The sequence below is a fragment of the Pseudonaja textilis genome, chromosome Z (genome assembly GCF_049901715.1).
Source record: "Pseudonaja textilis isolate UNSWEBS1 chromosome Z, rPseTex1.2, whole genome shotgun sequence".
Lineage (NCBI taxonomy): Eukaryota > Metazoa > Chordata > Lepidosauria > Squamata > Elapidae > Pseudonaja > Pseudonaja textilis.
The window spans coordinates 79,477,741-79,493,890 of record NC_142008.1 but is presented as its reverse complement, the minus strand read 5'-3'; the positions used below and the strand labels follow the sequence as shown (position 1 = coordinate 79,493,890).

Here is a 16,150-nt window from a genome sequence, read left to right as displayed (position 1 = left end):
TCATTTATCCTATCCTGAACCCAGCTTATTATTTTACAATGACCTTCCTCTTTCAGCACTCCATTAATTTTCAATACCAATGTTTAATATAGATCGGACAATAATTGGATGAATCAGATCTGTCTTCCTTTTTAAACACAGGAACAATATTGGAGATGTTCCATTCGGAAGGAATTTTTAATGCACCATTTATCTTATTTTACTTATTTCCCATTTAACTTTACTGGTAATACATCTTTGAATAAATATAATGATTAGTCTATGGTACAAATTATAGATCCTTTTTGGGGATGTTTCACTAAGTGTTTCATAGTGAAATATGTCGTGTGTATGCCTCAAATGAAATATCCAATAGCTGAAATCCCCCAGCTATTATTAAAGATTAACAGATTTAAATTATTAACCATCTGGGTAACACACCATCCTGTGTAATTTACTCCTCTCTGTCTAACATTGTACATTAAGGAGGTAATTTGCTCTTGGACCAAATCAGGGAGGGTGCAACATTATTCATAAAGTATATAATCATTTTTGCTAATCCTGGCATTAAAGGCTCTAGTTAGCATTAAAGGCTGTAGAATGTGTTATATGATATAGTTTCAGCATAAGCCAGTTTTCTTTCACCTGTTTTTGTAATAATTGTGGGAGGAGATAGGTATTGATGACAATACAATAGAGGTGGTCAATGATCCAAAAACCTACAATCATTGAAATTGACTATAGTGTTTCAAATTGGTTGCCATTGGTTGAATTTTATTTGAAACATAGACATATAGACTACCACTTAGCCTTCCTCTTTTCTTAATCTAGTGACCTTGATAGAATGTACTACAAAATTCCCAAGTTCAATATCTTCTGTAGACTATGTCTCCCGTAATAGGATGATGTTATACTTACAAATATAATCCCAAAATTAGTTATATTTACACTTTAGAATGCCAGCTGACAATATTTCATGAGAGGATATTCATCTTCAATGAATGCCATATTCTGTATTCTGTACAGTGGTAGATTTTGTCTTCTGTACAGATGCAGATAGATAAACTCAACAAAACATTCATACAAAGTCTTTATTATTGGTTCACCAGGTATCCTCATAACTCACATTTGTGATGAAGTTCTTAATGTCCAATCCTTTGCCTATCTGTCTTGTAGGTAAAAAGATGGTTATCTCCTTATCCCTTTCCTCCCATCTCATAACGGTAGTTACCACGAGTCCGTGAGTTCAGGCGAGAGTGAAGAAACCTCCCCCAACCCATCGAGGGTCAATTTAGTGACCAATCAGGATTACAAATGTGGTCACGTGACATGAACTACATTTCCCAGGATCCCTTAACTACATTTACCCTGTTCCCTTAAGGGAACAGCTCACAATTGCTAACTAACTATCCAATTCCCATACACTGCCTGGACAGCACACCTCAGTTATCAATTAGTAGGCATTAGTAAAGAATTTCTTGGAAAACACATCTTGTGTAGTTCTTCCAAATCTGGTAATGGTCCATCACAATCCCCTGGGCCTAAGGCAATTATCCTTCAGAAGAGCTTGGAGAGGAGAAGTGTGTTTACTTGTTCTGAAGTATGTTAATTACATTTTTTGAGGTTGTATTAATCTTCCTGAGGTTCCTGAGTTATGTGTAGCATAAATGTGATCACCAAAGGGATTAAAGTATGTTTTCTCAGATAGGTGCCTGTAATACAATTAGTGGGAACCTCACTGTAACTTCTTCCATATCTCTTTCTTCCAAATGCTTTAGAATTTTCCTTTCCTTACTGCCTTTGGGACCCATCAGGATCTCTTTTTGATATTTTTACTTGGTGATTATGTCTTTCTTCCATGCTGTCTTGCTTTTGTCCTTGCTTTTATTGGAAGGCTCTAAGTGTATTATGTTCTAATTAATTGGTAGTAGCTTATGAGTTAATTATTTCCATGACAAGCAATTATACAAAGGTTCAGCAATCTTTTGAATTAAGTAGATAACTTGTCTGAACTTTTCAATTTTTGCTACAATATTTATTTGTTTTTCCTATGGCATCCTACCAAAATAATTAAACAGATAGAGCATTGTCTTACCTGAAGCTTCTTTTTATCATGACGATGGAGAATCCATAGCTGGGTTGACACATGCCATTCTGCCTAGAGACTGAGTCCATAATTTTAGCCACACCCCTTGTCAACTGTCACTTTCCCAGTTCACGAAAAAGGCGCGGCAACTGAAGGACTCATTAGTGGCTCTGGCTCCTCTGGTGTTACTGTGCTGGATGAAGGACCTAACTGCTTCCTAGAGAGGGAATGGATTTCTCCATCGTCGTGATGAGAAGAAGTGTTCAGGTAAGACAATGCTCTTTCTCCAGCAGGATGATTGGAGAATCCATAGCTGGGACATACCAAAGCCTGGTGTCTCCATGGGCGGGGATTGTGGTCCTGAGTCCTGCTAGCTACATCCACTCACTGAAGTACCCTCCTCCCAAAGGCAGCCTCAGTAGAGGCAAAGGTGCCCAACTTATAGTGGTGTACAAAGGGAGAAGGTGAGGACCATGTCGACACCCTACAGATTTCCTCGATTGAAGCCTGCGTCGCCCATGTGTCTGTGGTGGCAGTGCTTTGAGTCGAGTGAGCAGTCAATCATTTGGGGGATGGAATCGACTGTGTCTCATAGGCCTTTGCAATACACGCCTTTAATCAATGGCCTATGGTTGATGGAGTGACCTTTGAATACAGAGAGGAAGGTTGAAATGAGACAAACAGAGATTTGGATTTTCGGTGAGGCAAAGTCCATCTTATGTACCTGCATAAGGCCCTCCTTACGTCCAGAGTGTGCCACCTCCATTCCAGCAGATGGGAAGGAGTTGGACAGAAATTGGGCAACACTATCTCCTGGGCCCAGTGGAACCAGGAGTTGATCTTGGGGATGAAGGAGGGGTCCAGACGTAAAACCACCCTGTTTGTGTGGAAGGTGCAGAGTCCCTCTCTTATAGAGAGAGCAGCTAGTTCTGAAATTCACCTGGCTAATGTGATGGTGACTAAAAAGGTGATTTTAAATGACAAAAACCTCAGGCTCATAGACTTGAGAGGTTCGAAGGGTGGTAAGGTAAGGGTATGTAAAACCTTAGCTAAGTCCCAGGTTGGATACCTGTGAACAACAGGTGGCTTTAAATTATCTGCCCCCTAAAAAAGGAGTGCACAACAGGATGATGTGCTATGGAGTCTAAATCCCCATAAGTCAATATTGAAGACAAGGCCGCTACTTGTCTTTGGATAATATTAGGGGCTAACCCTTTATCCAGACCCTCTTGCAAGAAGTCCAGAATCTGAGGGATGGAGACTGCTGTGGGATCCAGACCTGACTTAGCACACCAACTACAGAGTGCCTTCTAAGTAGAATTGTAAATTTTGTTGGTGGAAGGCCTCCTGGAAGCCTGTATCATCTGAATCACACTTCTTGAGAAGTTGTCCCTCATCAAGAGCCGCTTCTCAAGTGCCAGGCAGCCAGTTGGAGCCACTGAGGCTCTGAATGGACCAAGACTCCCTGGTTGAAAGAGATTCTATCTTGAGGGATTCTCCAAGTCTGGGACACCAAGAAACTGATAAGGTCTGCAAACCATGGCCGCCTGGACCAATGGGGCATGATCAGCAAGAGTTCCACCTGCTCCATGAGAAGTTTCTGGATTACTACCTGTATGATGGTAAGGGAAGGCATACAACAGTTCCCTGGGCCAAGGAGAGTGGAGGGCGTTGACCCCCTCTGCACCTGGGGTTGGAAACCTGGTGAAGTATCTGGGGAGTTGTGAGTTCATCGGGGTGGCGAATAAGTCCAAGACTGGATGGCCAAACCCCTGACAGAGTTTCCGGAAGATGTCCAGGTGCAGTTGCCACTCTGAATGGTCCACCGTGCTCCGGCTAAGAAAGTCAGCCTGCACATTTGCCAACCCCGAGATGTGTTCTGCCTTGATGGAACTCAGGTGAGTCTCTGCCCAGAGAAATAATTGGTCTGCCTCGTGCATGAGAGACCTCGAATGGGTGCTCCCCTGGCATTGATATGCGCTTTGTGGCCACATTGTCTGTCAAAATCAATAGGTGTTGTCCCTCTACCGTGACTTCGAAGTGACGAAGGGCAAGGTGGATGGCTTGGAGCTCCAGCCAATTGATGTCATTCTTCAGGTCTGCCTGAGACCATTGTCCTTGAGCCAAATGCTGTTGGAGATGCCCCCCCATCCGAAAAGGCTGGCATCTGTGGTCAAGGTCTGTCAGCTGGGCTCCTTGAATAGTGTTCCCCTGGCTATTGCTGGGGACAACCACTACCTGAGGGACCTGAGAGTCTCTAATGGGACCCTGACCTTGGCTCTGGAATTACTGCTCCCTTTCCTTAGGAATTGTAGGAGTGACCACTGCAGAGTCCTTAAGTGCAATCTGGCTCCTGGAACAATGGCTATGCAAGAGACCATCTTTCCCAGGAGTTGAGAGAGAACTAACAATGGAACCAAGCATTCCGTCCTGATTTGAGTGACCAAGGACTTGATACTGTCCTGTCACTCCTGGGAAAAATAGATCTTGCATAGCCTGGTGTCTATCACTGCTCCTAAATGGAGCTGTCAAGTGGTTGGAACCAGGTGACTTTTCTGAAAGTTTATGGAGAATCCGTGTTTCTGAAGAACATAGATTGTAGTCTCTAGATCCTGCTGGGCAAGCTGGGACCAGGACAATTGGATGAGAATATCATCCAGGTAGCATTGGAGACACACTGGGATGGACCTGAGGTGCGCTACCAGTGCCCCCAGGATCTTCATGAATGACCTGGGAGCTGAGGCTAAACTGAACAGTAGTGTTCTGTACTGGAAGTGAAGATCCAAGTAACAGAACCTGAGGTACCATTGGTGCCAGGGATGGATGGGGATGTGGAGATAAGCCTCCGTCAAATGATCAATGACAGGAGGTCGCCCTCTCTGATGCCATCCAAGATTGACTGCAGAGAGTGCATTTTGAACCTCTTGTACGTCAAGTGGACGTTTAACCTTTTGAGGTCCAGAATTGGTCTCCATCCCCCTGAAGCCTTCAGAATGAGGAAGACAATCGAGTAGAATCTGTGCCCCCATTGATCTTCTGGGACTGGCTCGATAGCTTGGATCTCCAAAGAGGTGTTGGATCTCTTGGTGGAGAAAAATTCCAGAGTTAGGCCAAATCTTAGAGTGTTCAAAAGCCACAAGTCTGAAATCATCCTTTCCCATTGGCTAGTCAAATGGATCTAGCAAATGGGTGGAGAGCTCTGGCAGTCACTTGAAGCAGTGAAAAGGATGTCCCCCCTCCCCCACGAAAAGGCCACTTGGCCTGAGGATGCTGTTGCTGTCTAAACCTATCCCAGAAGGGAGGTCTGTCCTGTTGGTCAGACCTGGGGGAAAGGAACCCTGAAAGGAGGAGGAATCAGCAACATTGTCCGATTGGTGAAAGGAAGGCCGACGCCCATAAGGTGAAGCCCGCCTATCAGGTCTCCTAGTAATGGAGGACAAGACTTTACGCTTATCCTTGTTCTCTGTTAGAAATGGGTTCAAGCCCTCTCCGAAGAGAGTTGAACCTGTATAGGAGCAGAAGCCAACCTCCCTTTGGTCTTTGCATCTGCCTGCCATTGGCAAAGTCACAAGAGCCTACGGGAGGTGTTGTTAGAGGTGAGAGCCCTAGAGGAGAAATGGGCAGCATGCAACAAGGAATCAGCTGAAAACTCGGCTGCTGCCACCAGTTTGTTAATGTCCTGGTGAATGCATGTCTCCTTTGGGGGAACTCTCGCCTGTAACTCCTTAAGCCAGAGTAAGGAGGTCGTTAGAAAACAAGGTGGCTGTGGCTGCCTTAAGTGCCCAGGCATTGGCCAAGTGTGTACAGTGGAAATTCAATTCCACCTTTCTATCCTTGGCCTTTAAGGCCTCAGCAATGTCCCCAGAAACCGCTGAGGGGGAAACAAGAAAGGCCAGAGGATCATCCACTGAGGATAACTCCAAGGTATCTGACAAGGAAGGAGCCATATTGAAGTGCCTCCTATCATTACTGCCTAGTTTGGAAAAAGTCCCAGGCTGGCTCCACTGCCTTTGAACAACCTCAAGAAAAAACCTGGGACAGGGGATGTTCTCCTGTGTAATGACTGGTTCAGAGAACTCAGCCTTGTCTAACACCTAAGGACCTGAAGGTTCCAAAGGTGTGGATGAAGGGTTCCCAATTTGGGCAGTGGCCTTGGCTTTATGAAGGAGAGACCTGAACACTGCTGGACAGAAGAGTCCAGTAAAAGGAGGGGCATCAGGAACCATCTCAAGCTCATCATCAGAGAAACCTTGACCCAACTCCACTTCCTCTAATACAGAGGCTCTATCCCTGAACGAGTGGCTGGGGATGCAGACCTATGTGATTGCTCAGTCTCTCTAGCATACAAATAATGGTGAGGTTGCTGGGAATGTGTCTCAGAAGACACAGAAGCAGCCCTGCTCTCCAGATGCAGGGTATTAGCCATACCCTGGGAGATAGCATGTGAAATGAGGACCTTAAGTTCCTCAGATGGTCCAGGCTGATGCCTCTCAGCTGGGGGAAGACCTGCCGAAGTTGGAGTAAAGTTAGCTTCAGGGGCTAAAGATCTCTGCCTAAACTGGGGATCAGGGCCTACAGTTTCCCTACAGTCAAAGGGAAACTGCTCAGTTAGAAACAAACCTTCTGTTGAAAATATAGAAAAATGTTCCCTATCGCCCTCTGGTGACCAGCTCATAGGAACTGCAACAGTAGTCTGCAAAGCTGGCTGTGGGGGGAGGGGAGCTGCTTCAGACAAGGCAACAGCTGGCATACTTTCCTGCTGTGCTCTGGAAATTTGCTTTTCCAGAGCTCTCATTCTCCTGTCCGCATCTTTTTCTTCAGTTCTGGAAGGTTTTCTGGAGTGAAGGGCTTTCGCCTTGAGTTTTCCAGCAGCTTCCTGGCTGGCTGATTTGCCTCTTCTGGAGCTGGCTCTTTTGCTAGGAGGTGAAGAAGAGGCTTCCTGCCCTGCCATCAGTCAGAAACTGTGACTCTTGACAGCACTTTAGCCCCTTCGTTGACTGCTGCTGAATGGGGCTAAAGAAGGCTGGGCTGTGGCGGCAAGCCAGCACACTGTCCCTGTAGTTCTAAGTCTGAAGCTGTCAGGAAAAAGCAAAACTGACAGCAGAGGATGGCCAGAGGATGGGGTGGGATACGACAGGGTTAACTACCAGTTCAGGAATTTACGAGCTTCCCTGCAGGCTGCGAGCCACATGCCTGTAAATCTTCATCATCAGCTGCCTGCAGAGAAGCAACCTTTGAAACAGCCCTCTTTTCTTGCTTTTCTAACTGTAGCTGTGCCTCGTTCAGCAGCTGAAGTTGAAAAATCAGGAAATAAAGATCAGGTAAGAGCCCAGGTAGGTGGGTGGGCAAAAACATCAGCAGACATAGAACTGGTTCTATGTCTGCTGCTCTTCAGAGCTACTGGTTCTACAGAGGTGGACAGAACTGGTAGAAACCCACCCCTGTCCTTAACACAAGTGGTGCTAAAAAGCCAAACTGCAAAGATCACTAAAGCCGCTACATCCACTGAACCAAAAAAAGAAAAAAAACTTTTAAAAGGTGGAAAACAGCTCATTAGTGGCATGTTAACAAAGCGGCGCCTAGGCAAGCAAAGCCTCAGGTGAGCAAAGGGCTTCCCGCACATGGGGAAAAACCCCTCCCTGACAGAAAGCAGCTGCAAGGGCGGAAAGCTACAGGGACTCTAAGGAACAACAAAAAGGAAAGGAAAAAAAGCCTCAACAGCGTTTTAAAGCGCTGCAAAAGCTAACCTGACAGCACAGAACAAACAATTGAAGAATCCACACTTCTGTCTGGAGATTGAGGAGCCAATCAAGCCACAACCTCCTCAGGCAAGACTGAGTCGTGAACTGGGAAAGTGACAGTTGACAAGAGGTGTGGATAAAATTATGGATTCAGTCTCCTGGCAGAATGGCATGTGTCAACCCAGCTATGGATCCTCCAATCGTTGTGCTCCAATTGTTGTGCTATATATTCAAATATACCCAAGCAAGACTCTCTTCAGCTGCTAGAAAGGTCATTGGTCCAACAAGGCCATAGATCAGGAGTGTCAAACTCATGTAGTCATGGCAGTATGATGTATTGGGACTTTTTTCCCCTTCGCTAAACTGGGCTTTCAATATCTATTATTCCAAACTGAGTGAGTGATTATGGCTAGTATTCAAAGTTGATACTTGGACTTGGCATATTTTCTTATTTAAATATACATGTGTGGCAAATATCAACAGTTGCCTCATTTTCTGCAACATGAATGGAATTGTATTTTAAGTATTAACAGGATCCTTGCTCTCCCAGGTAGGAAGCCACTTTCCTTCTTCAATCAGGAATTGCCTTAAGAACAACACATCAGGTGTTATTAGATACAAAAATTCTTCTGGTTTTCTTCAGAATAAGTTAATTTCTAATTATGGTATTTAAGGCTTGAGGATTTTTAAAATAGTTTTTGGATTTTTATCTTTTGGGGGAGGGTTCCAATTTTCAGTATAGGACTTTCAAGCTGTTAAATATTATATTTCAGCTCAACCACTTTCTTGCTGATTATTGCCATCTGTTCAAATATTGCTATTACAATTCCATTAGTCAAAGGCATTGTTTAGCAAGATTATCTTTCACAGAATTCTTATATAATGAGTCATTTTGTCTCTTTTGGAATATTTCACATAAATCTGTGATTTTCCAAGAATACAGAATCTAGAGGGGGCATGTCACTGAACAATGAGTCATCATCTCAAAAATATTCTTGGTGGTGGGGTGGAGAAGAGGCTACAGATCATCGTGTAGTTTGGGTGGGAGACAGATCATTGTTGAAAAACTCTTATCGAACTTCCAAGAATTTGAGACACTTATTTTTTTTGGATTACTCATTGTTCCTATGCCAAGAGCAGCTTGTCTATTTTAAGCTTTTGGGGGTCTTCAAACATTATGGAGAGTAGGGGCTATTCCTGGTTCACTTTTTTTGGTCTCATAGGATGGACTATTAGAAGCTGTTGATATTCTAGAGAGTGTAAGGAACCTACTTTTTAGAGAATGTAAGTTTTACTCTCTCTTTTAATGCTACTTGCTCAATAAATGATGAAGGGCTTAAAGAGAGAGGGAGCAAACTGTTGCTGCTGGCTTCAAAATGTTATATTCAAAAATATAACAACATATAAGAATAGGCCTGCTAAATTAGCCTAAAAACTAACAGGCTGGTTCTGCTTCCATAGTACACTTAAGTAGATTACTGATGAAATTAACATGTTTAGGAACACCCAAACAGGCTCAATTAACCAAAACCCCGTGGATTAAATGTAATCCTAAACAATCCCAAAGTTTCAAATTTTCTGGAGATGGCGTGGTTCTTTTCTTTTTTGCTGTTTTTTTAAAAATATTGTAGGCTGCCTGTTCTCTTGTGAAATTGGACGGTCTTCTAAATCCAGCAAATAAACAAATCCTATTAACAACCTAAGGTTATCAGAGATAGAAAGGGCAGTTCTAGCAAAACTCCATAACATATATACCTCATCTATTTTACAGTGTTAACATAAAATCAGCCCTTCAAAAAAATTGTGATTTGTTCAATAAATATGAATTTATTGTTTTGTTAAATTAATAGAAGAATAACAGAATTGGAACGGACATTGGAGGGTCTCCTACTCCAATCTCCTCCTTAAGCAGGAGACCCTATACCATTTAAGATAAATGGCTGTCCAACCTCTACTTAAAAACTTCCAGTGATGGAGCACTCATAGCTGCTGAAGGCAAGGCATTCCACTGTCTGACTGCTCCATTAGGAAATTTCTCCTTATTTCTAGGTTGGTTTTCTCCTTGATCAGTTTATATTAATTGCTTCTGCCTTCAGGTGCTTCAGGGAATAGGTGATTCCCTCTTCTTTCGGCAACCCTTTAGATAATGGAAGACTGCTATCATGTCACCCCAATCCTTTTTTAAATTAGACTAGATATGCCAATTCCTGCAACTTTTCTTCATATATTTTAGCCTCCAGTCCCCGAATCACCTTTGTTGTTCTTCTGTGCATTCATGCTAGTGTCTCAACATCTTTTTTTATATCATAGCATCCATCATATCTGGATGCAATATTCCAGGTGTGATCTAACCAAAGCATTATAAAGCAGTACTCACAATTCATATAATCTTGAATTTATTCTGCAACTTAGGACAGGACAGGCTTTTTTGGCAGCTGCAGCACACACATATTCAAATGGTTGTCCACTAGGACTGTAAGATCCCTCTCACAGTTATTACTAATGAGCCAGGTCTCACTTGTATACCTGTACATTTGGTATTTCTTACCTAAATGTAGACCCTTACCTTTCTCACCATTTAATTTCATTTTGTTGAATAGGGCCCAGTGTTCAAGTCTGTTAATATCCATTTGGATCTTCTGGGGTGTTGGCTATTCCTGTTAGCTTAGTGTCATCTGCAAATTTGATGAGTTCCCCTTCTATTCCCTCATCACCAAACAACAGCAAACACAGAACCAGTTCAGTGTTTGCTGCTCTTCAGAGTTACCAGTTCTACAGAGCCGGGCAGAACCGGTAGCATCCCAGCCCTGCCTAGCCTGTAACATTATAAAACATAATTTATTACTTTACATTGTTTTATTTGCATTTGAATATCTCTGTAGTTGATAAGTTAATATCACTGTTAGAAAAAAAAATGCTAAATCCTTACTTACCATAGAGCATAAAATGGATTTTTGTAGTCAGTTGTTTATTTTTGTACAAATAATTTGCTTTGCAAGTATAACTCCCAGCATCACTGCCTTTAATTTTATAAATCTCCAAGCTACCATCACTATTTAAAACAAATCTTTGAGATTCTATAAATAAAAATAATTCAAAATATAAACATGTGTCATTAAATTATCACAGACAATAATCTTAAATTCCTGAAGTCTGTTATTTAGCAATAGGACAGGATTTATTACCTTGACTATGTATTTTCATACAGGCCTTGATAAAAGTATGGGTAATATGTAGTCCTAAATCACCATGGCCCACCTCATCCAATCTCCAACTTATTCCCTGGACACAATGGTAGGAAATTATGACCCTAATTGTTGGTACTATTTCTACCATTTTGAGGCAGGAAGAACCCCAGTATAAACCCTAAAACAGAGATAATCCCATTTGAGAAACCCACTGCGATATATGCTGTAAAATAGAGATATTATTTTAAAAAAACACATGATCACAACTTCTTCCTAGAGAAACCTAGAAAAATTTGATTTCGGGCATTTGCTTCTACTCAGTGTGGTCTTGACTTTTCCAAAACAAAGTACAGTTGAACCTCGGGTCACTAACGCTTCTGTTCATGACCAAATCAGGTTCTGACCAAAAAATCCCACCCGATTTTTTAATTTTAAATTTATTAATCGGATCACGATTCAAAAATCGGGTAGCAAACAAACCCAGCTGTGGCAGATTCCCTTTCCACGCCAATTTCACCTTCCACCCAGTCCATGCAAATTTTTGTCCGCACATGCACTGTTGGTCGTGTTTCCAGTCACGACCAAATTGGGTTGCGAATGTAGTCCTGGAACGGATTATGGTTGTGACCTGAGGCTCCACTGGATATATTTCATGGGTGCTTTTGTGGTCATTGATTAAATTCTATCAGTCTTCTGACTTAGCAATCAATGTGTATTTATCATAACTGCAATCCTGTGTTTTCTTAGCTAGTAAAATGGTTTTGGACAAGACCAAATGTACTCCTTCTCTTAAGGAAGAAAAAAAAGATTTTATTAATTACTAATCAGTGAAATTAATATTAATACCTGAAAAAAAGTTAGAGTAGCTAATAAAACAGGCTGTTAAGAATATTGAAAAGAATGCTGCAATTGCTTATGTGTTCTGTTATACCACTCCTGTCAAAAACAAGTCATGTGAGAAAAACTTGTCTCATCCTTTGATGAGATTTGATCTGAATGGAATGCTGTAGATATAATTTGTTTCAATTTTCCACAAAACTTTGACAGGATTCCACCTGGATGTAAAGTACAAATACCTAGATGTTGCTTAAATTTCCTAGCAGTAAAATCTGTATGTGGAAATTGTCTATCTAAGCAAGGTGTAGGTTTTTCAACTTTGGGGGATTTTAAAGAAAATGATGAACAGCTTTCTCTGGAGGATCTTGTGTCCAAGTCCTGGACTGAACAGTGATATTCAGACTCCCTACTCATTGTTTTAAGAGATTTTAACCTGGCTAATCTAAGCCAAGATCTGCCAAGATACACTCAGCATATCAGTTCTCTCACTAGAAGCAATAACTTGTTAGGCCCTGCTACTCAACATTAAAAGATGCTTATCGCTGTCTACTATGACTGGCTATGGGCCACTCATTATATAATTAACCTTGTACCTGTTTATAGATGGAGACTTAAAACTGTAAAACCTATGGTTAAAATAGGACTGAGCAGGCGAAATTAAAGCTACAGGCTTGCCTCAACCGCACAGACTGGAATGTTTTTGAAGCTGCCTCAGCAGACTTGGATGAACTCATTGATACCATGACATCATACATTAGTTTTTGTGAGGACTTATGTGGGATGACCAAAAGCTTGTGCGTATACAGTAACAATAAACCTTGGTTCACAGCTAAGCTCAAGAAGCTACATTGTGCCAAAAAAGAAATCCTACAGGAAAGAAGGTAAAATGTTGTACAATCAAGTCAGGAATGTATTAACAAGTAAGATCAGTGCAGAAAGAGAAGGTACTCTGAAAAGCTGAGGAATCAGTTCTTAGCAAATGAATCAGCATATGTGTGAAAAAGTCCAAAGATATCATTGTCCACAGCAGACCTCCTTCCCTTAATGAAAGGAATCTGCAACTGGCAGATGACCTGAATGTGTCTATTGTAGGTTTGAGAGGAGATAATTGTCACCTTTTTGCTACCATCCTCTTTGCTTCACAATTTGCATGGCAAGTGCAGTTCTTTGCTGATCATGGCACTCCAAAAGTGGAGCAGTGAGAGCAGAGCAGGATATATGTGCCCTGCTCAGCTTGGCTGATTCACCAAGATTGCTTGCGTAGGCCACCTGATCCACTTTTGGAGCTCCGGGCAACCTCAGTGAGGCTGAGCCTTCCTCCTCCTCACCAAAAGCTTCTGCAAAGGGGACGGAGCCCTGAAGGAATTTCAGAATCAGAATAGAGTTAGAAGGGACCTTGGAGGTCTTCTAGTCCAGCGCTCTGCTCAAACAGGAGCTCCAATACCATTTCAGACAAGTGACTGCCCAATTTCTTCTTAAAAACCCAAGTGACCCCAACTTCTGAAGGCAAGCTGGTTAATTGCCGTTCCTGTTAGGAAGTTTTTCCTTAATTCCAGGATGATTCTCTCATTAGTTTCTATCCATTGTTTCTTGTCCTGACCTCTAGTGCTTTGGAAGATAAAACGACCTTTTCCTCTTTGTGGCAGCCTCTCAAATACTGGAATACTGCTATTTGACACTCCTAATCCTTCTTTTCTCTAGACTAGCCAAACCCAAATCCTGCAACCATTCTTCATATGTTTTTGTCTCCAGGCCTTTAATTATCTGAGTTGCTCTTCTTTGCAATTTTTTTCCAAACTCTCAACATCTTTTTTGTAATGTTGTGAGCAAAAGTGGATGCAGTATTCCAGATGTAGCTATGCTTAGGCTTTATAAAGTGGTGCTAATACTTTGTGTGATTGTAATTATATGCCCATGTTTATACAATTAAGGATATTAACTTTTTTGGCTGCTGCTGCTGACTCATGTTTAAGTGACTGTCCACTAGGACTCCAAGATCCCTCTCACAATTACAGTTTTTGAGCCAGGTTTCACTTAATCTGTATTTGTACCTTTGGTTTTCCTTGTAAAACCTTGTTTTTCTCCACATTAAATTTCATTTTGTTGCATAAAGTCCATTGTTCAAGCCTGTCAAGAATTTTAGGGATCTTGAGTTGTCTTCTGGGATGTTGGCTATTCCTGCCAGCTTAGTGTCATCTGCAAATTTGATGAGTTCCCCTTATATTCCCTCATTTAAATCATTTGTGAAGATATTGAAAAGTACCAAGCCAAGATGGAACCTTATAGACCACATTGCTTATTTCCCTCCATATAACTGTAGTACCATTAAGGATTACTTGTTAGTATGGTTTGTCAGCCAGTTAGAAATCCATCTGGTGGTGATGCTGTCTATCCCACATTTTTCATTTTTTTTACCAAGAAATAGGTTGTGGTCCACTTTGTCAAATGCCTTGCTGAAGTCTAAATATATTATGTCTGCAGCATTTCGCTGGTCTACTAATTTAGTCACTTCATCAAAGAGTGAAATAAGATTGATTTGGTATGATCTGTTTTTACCAAACCTGTGCTGGATTCTAGTTATAACTTTATTTGTTTCTAGATGTTCACAGATCTATTTTTTGATTAATTTTTTCCAGTATTTTCCAGGTATTGATGTTAGGCTGATTAGTCTCTGGTTTCCTGGATCTTTTTTTTTTCCTTCTTCCTTTTTTGAAGGACCACATCAGCTCCTTTCTAATCCTCTGGTAATTACCCAGTGTTCCAACATTTTTTTAAAGACATGATACAATGGTTCTGAGTTAACATCTTCCAGATCCTTCAGAACTCTGGAATGTAATCCAAATATGAAGATGTTCGGAAAAATAAAAATACAAAATTGGAATTGGCCCAAAAGATCTGGTTGCTCATCCTGATACAAAAACTTATATTAAGAACAGCATTTCTAATTTTGTTTACATATAAATAAATAATTACCTTCAGTTATTTGTCCTCTGGGACCAGTCCATTGATATTTTGGATCAATGATTCTTTGCATTAATAGTTTTTCAGTTAAACAGTTTAGAATTATTTTTTTTGAATCAATAACAACATATATTGGAACTAAAGTAGGAAAAAATAACATGAGATACAAATTATATACAATTTAACAAAAATAATGCAAATAATATCTGATAAAGACTTACTTCTGTGAGATGAATAAAAAGAATGAAGAGGTTTGGTGAATTATTTCATATTAGCTTACTTCAGTTAAAGTTTTGTTTTTTTCCATTAAAATAAATTAGTGGAAAAATTTTTAATATATTTTTGTTGCATAGAACTGAGGTTTAGAATTTAGAGGTTTAAAATTTAAAATTTTTCTTTCTATTATGAACGATCAATGTATTAAATGCACAGACATTTGACTACTATCTATGATTAGAGAAGGAAGTAGAGAACACAATATTTTTCTGAATTTCCTTTTTCCCAATGAAATGCATATTTTCCACTCAAAGGTTTAAGTATGCAAAATTACACTTGAGAAACTAGGCTTAGAATGAGAGATGATAATTCTGGAATTAAAAATTGGAAGAAAGAAGATAATCTTCAATCAAATATGGAACCACTACTCTGTCTACTATAAAAATGGGCCTAGGGCAGGGCTATCAAATTCCTGGCCGGCGGACTGGATGCATCATGTGCTGGCCACACCACACTCTGTTTAGTAAAGAGGAAAAAAAGTCCCGATATGACCCATGACACCGCTGTAACAATGTGAGTTTGACACTCCTGATCTAGGAGATTAGTGGTCTAAACTAAAGAGAAAAATTATAAGTTCTGAGAAAAATATCCTCTTTTTTCATATAATAGGCCAGAAAGAGAAGAACAAAAAGGACACATGGCCAATACTGAGCAATAAAAAGAAAAATGTACCTTCTGCAAAGTTTTACATTTGACATTAATTTAACTCTACAGAGAAACACTATAGTTAATGCGTGATGCTAAAAATATTTACTTTTGAGCAAATATTATTCAATAATTAAATATTATTTAATAAAGCAATAAATATCTATTTATTGTTAGCACTGATCATTAATACTCTCTACAAAGATGAATTATTTTCATCCTACTTTTCCCTCAAAGAATTAATGTAATTATAAATTAATTGTATTAGGGACATCGATGTGGACTTGCTTGATAGAACTTACTGAGTAATTTGGACTTATTTGTCACCCTGGGATATTCCAAAAGACCAAGAAAATCTAAAAGGAATTCTGCCATTCTTTACTCCTAACCATGAGGAAAGTGAACACCTTCAGTGTTTGACAATTTCAGCAGAAATA

The 16,150-nt window shown here is 40.6% G+C and overlaps 1 protein-coding gene across 1 annotated transcript in view; it reads right to left on the bottom strand.

Moving 5' to 3' along the window:
* LOC113437404 (uncharacterized) overlaps positions 1 to 14,865 on the bottom strand; it is a 39,598-nt gene extending 24,733 nt beyond the window's left edge. The window contains exons 1-2 of the mRNA XM_087917179.1: positions 14,805 to 14,865; positions 10,740 to 10,883 (exon numbers count right to left, since the gene is read on the bottom strand). Of these exons, the coding sequence (XP_087773305.1) occupies positions 10,740 to 10,883; positions 14,805 to 14,865 (205 nt within the window). The remainder of the gene's footprint in view (positions 1 to 10,739; positions 10,884 to 14,804) is intronic.
* Between the last annotated feature and the right edge of the window lie 1,285 nt (positions 14,866 to 16,150).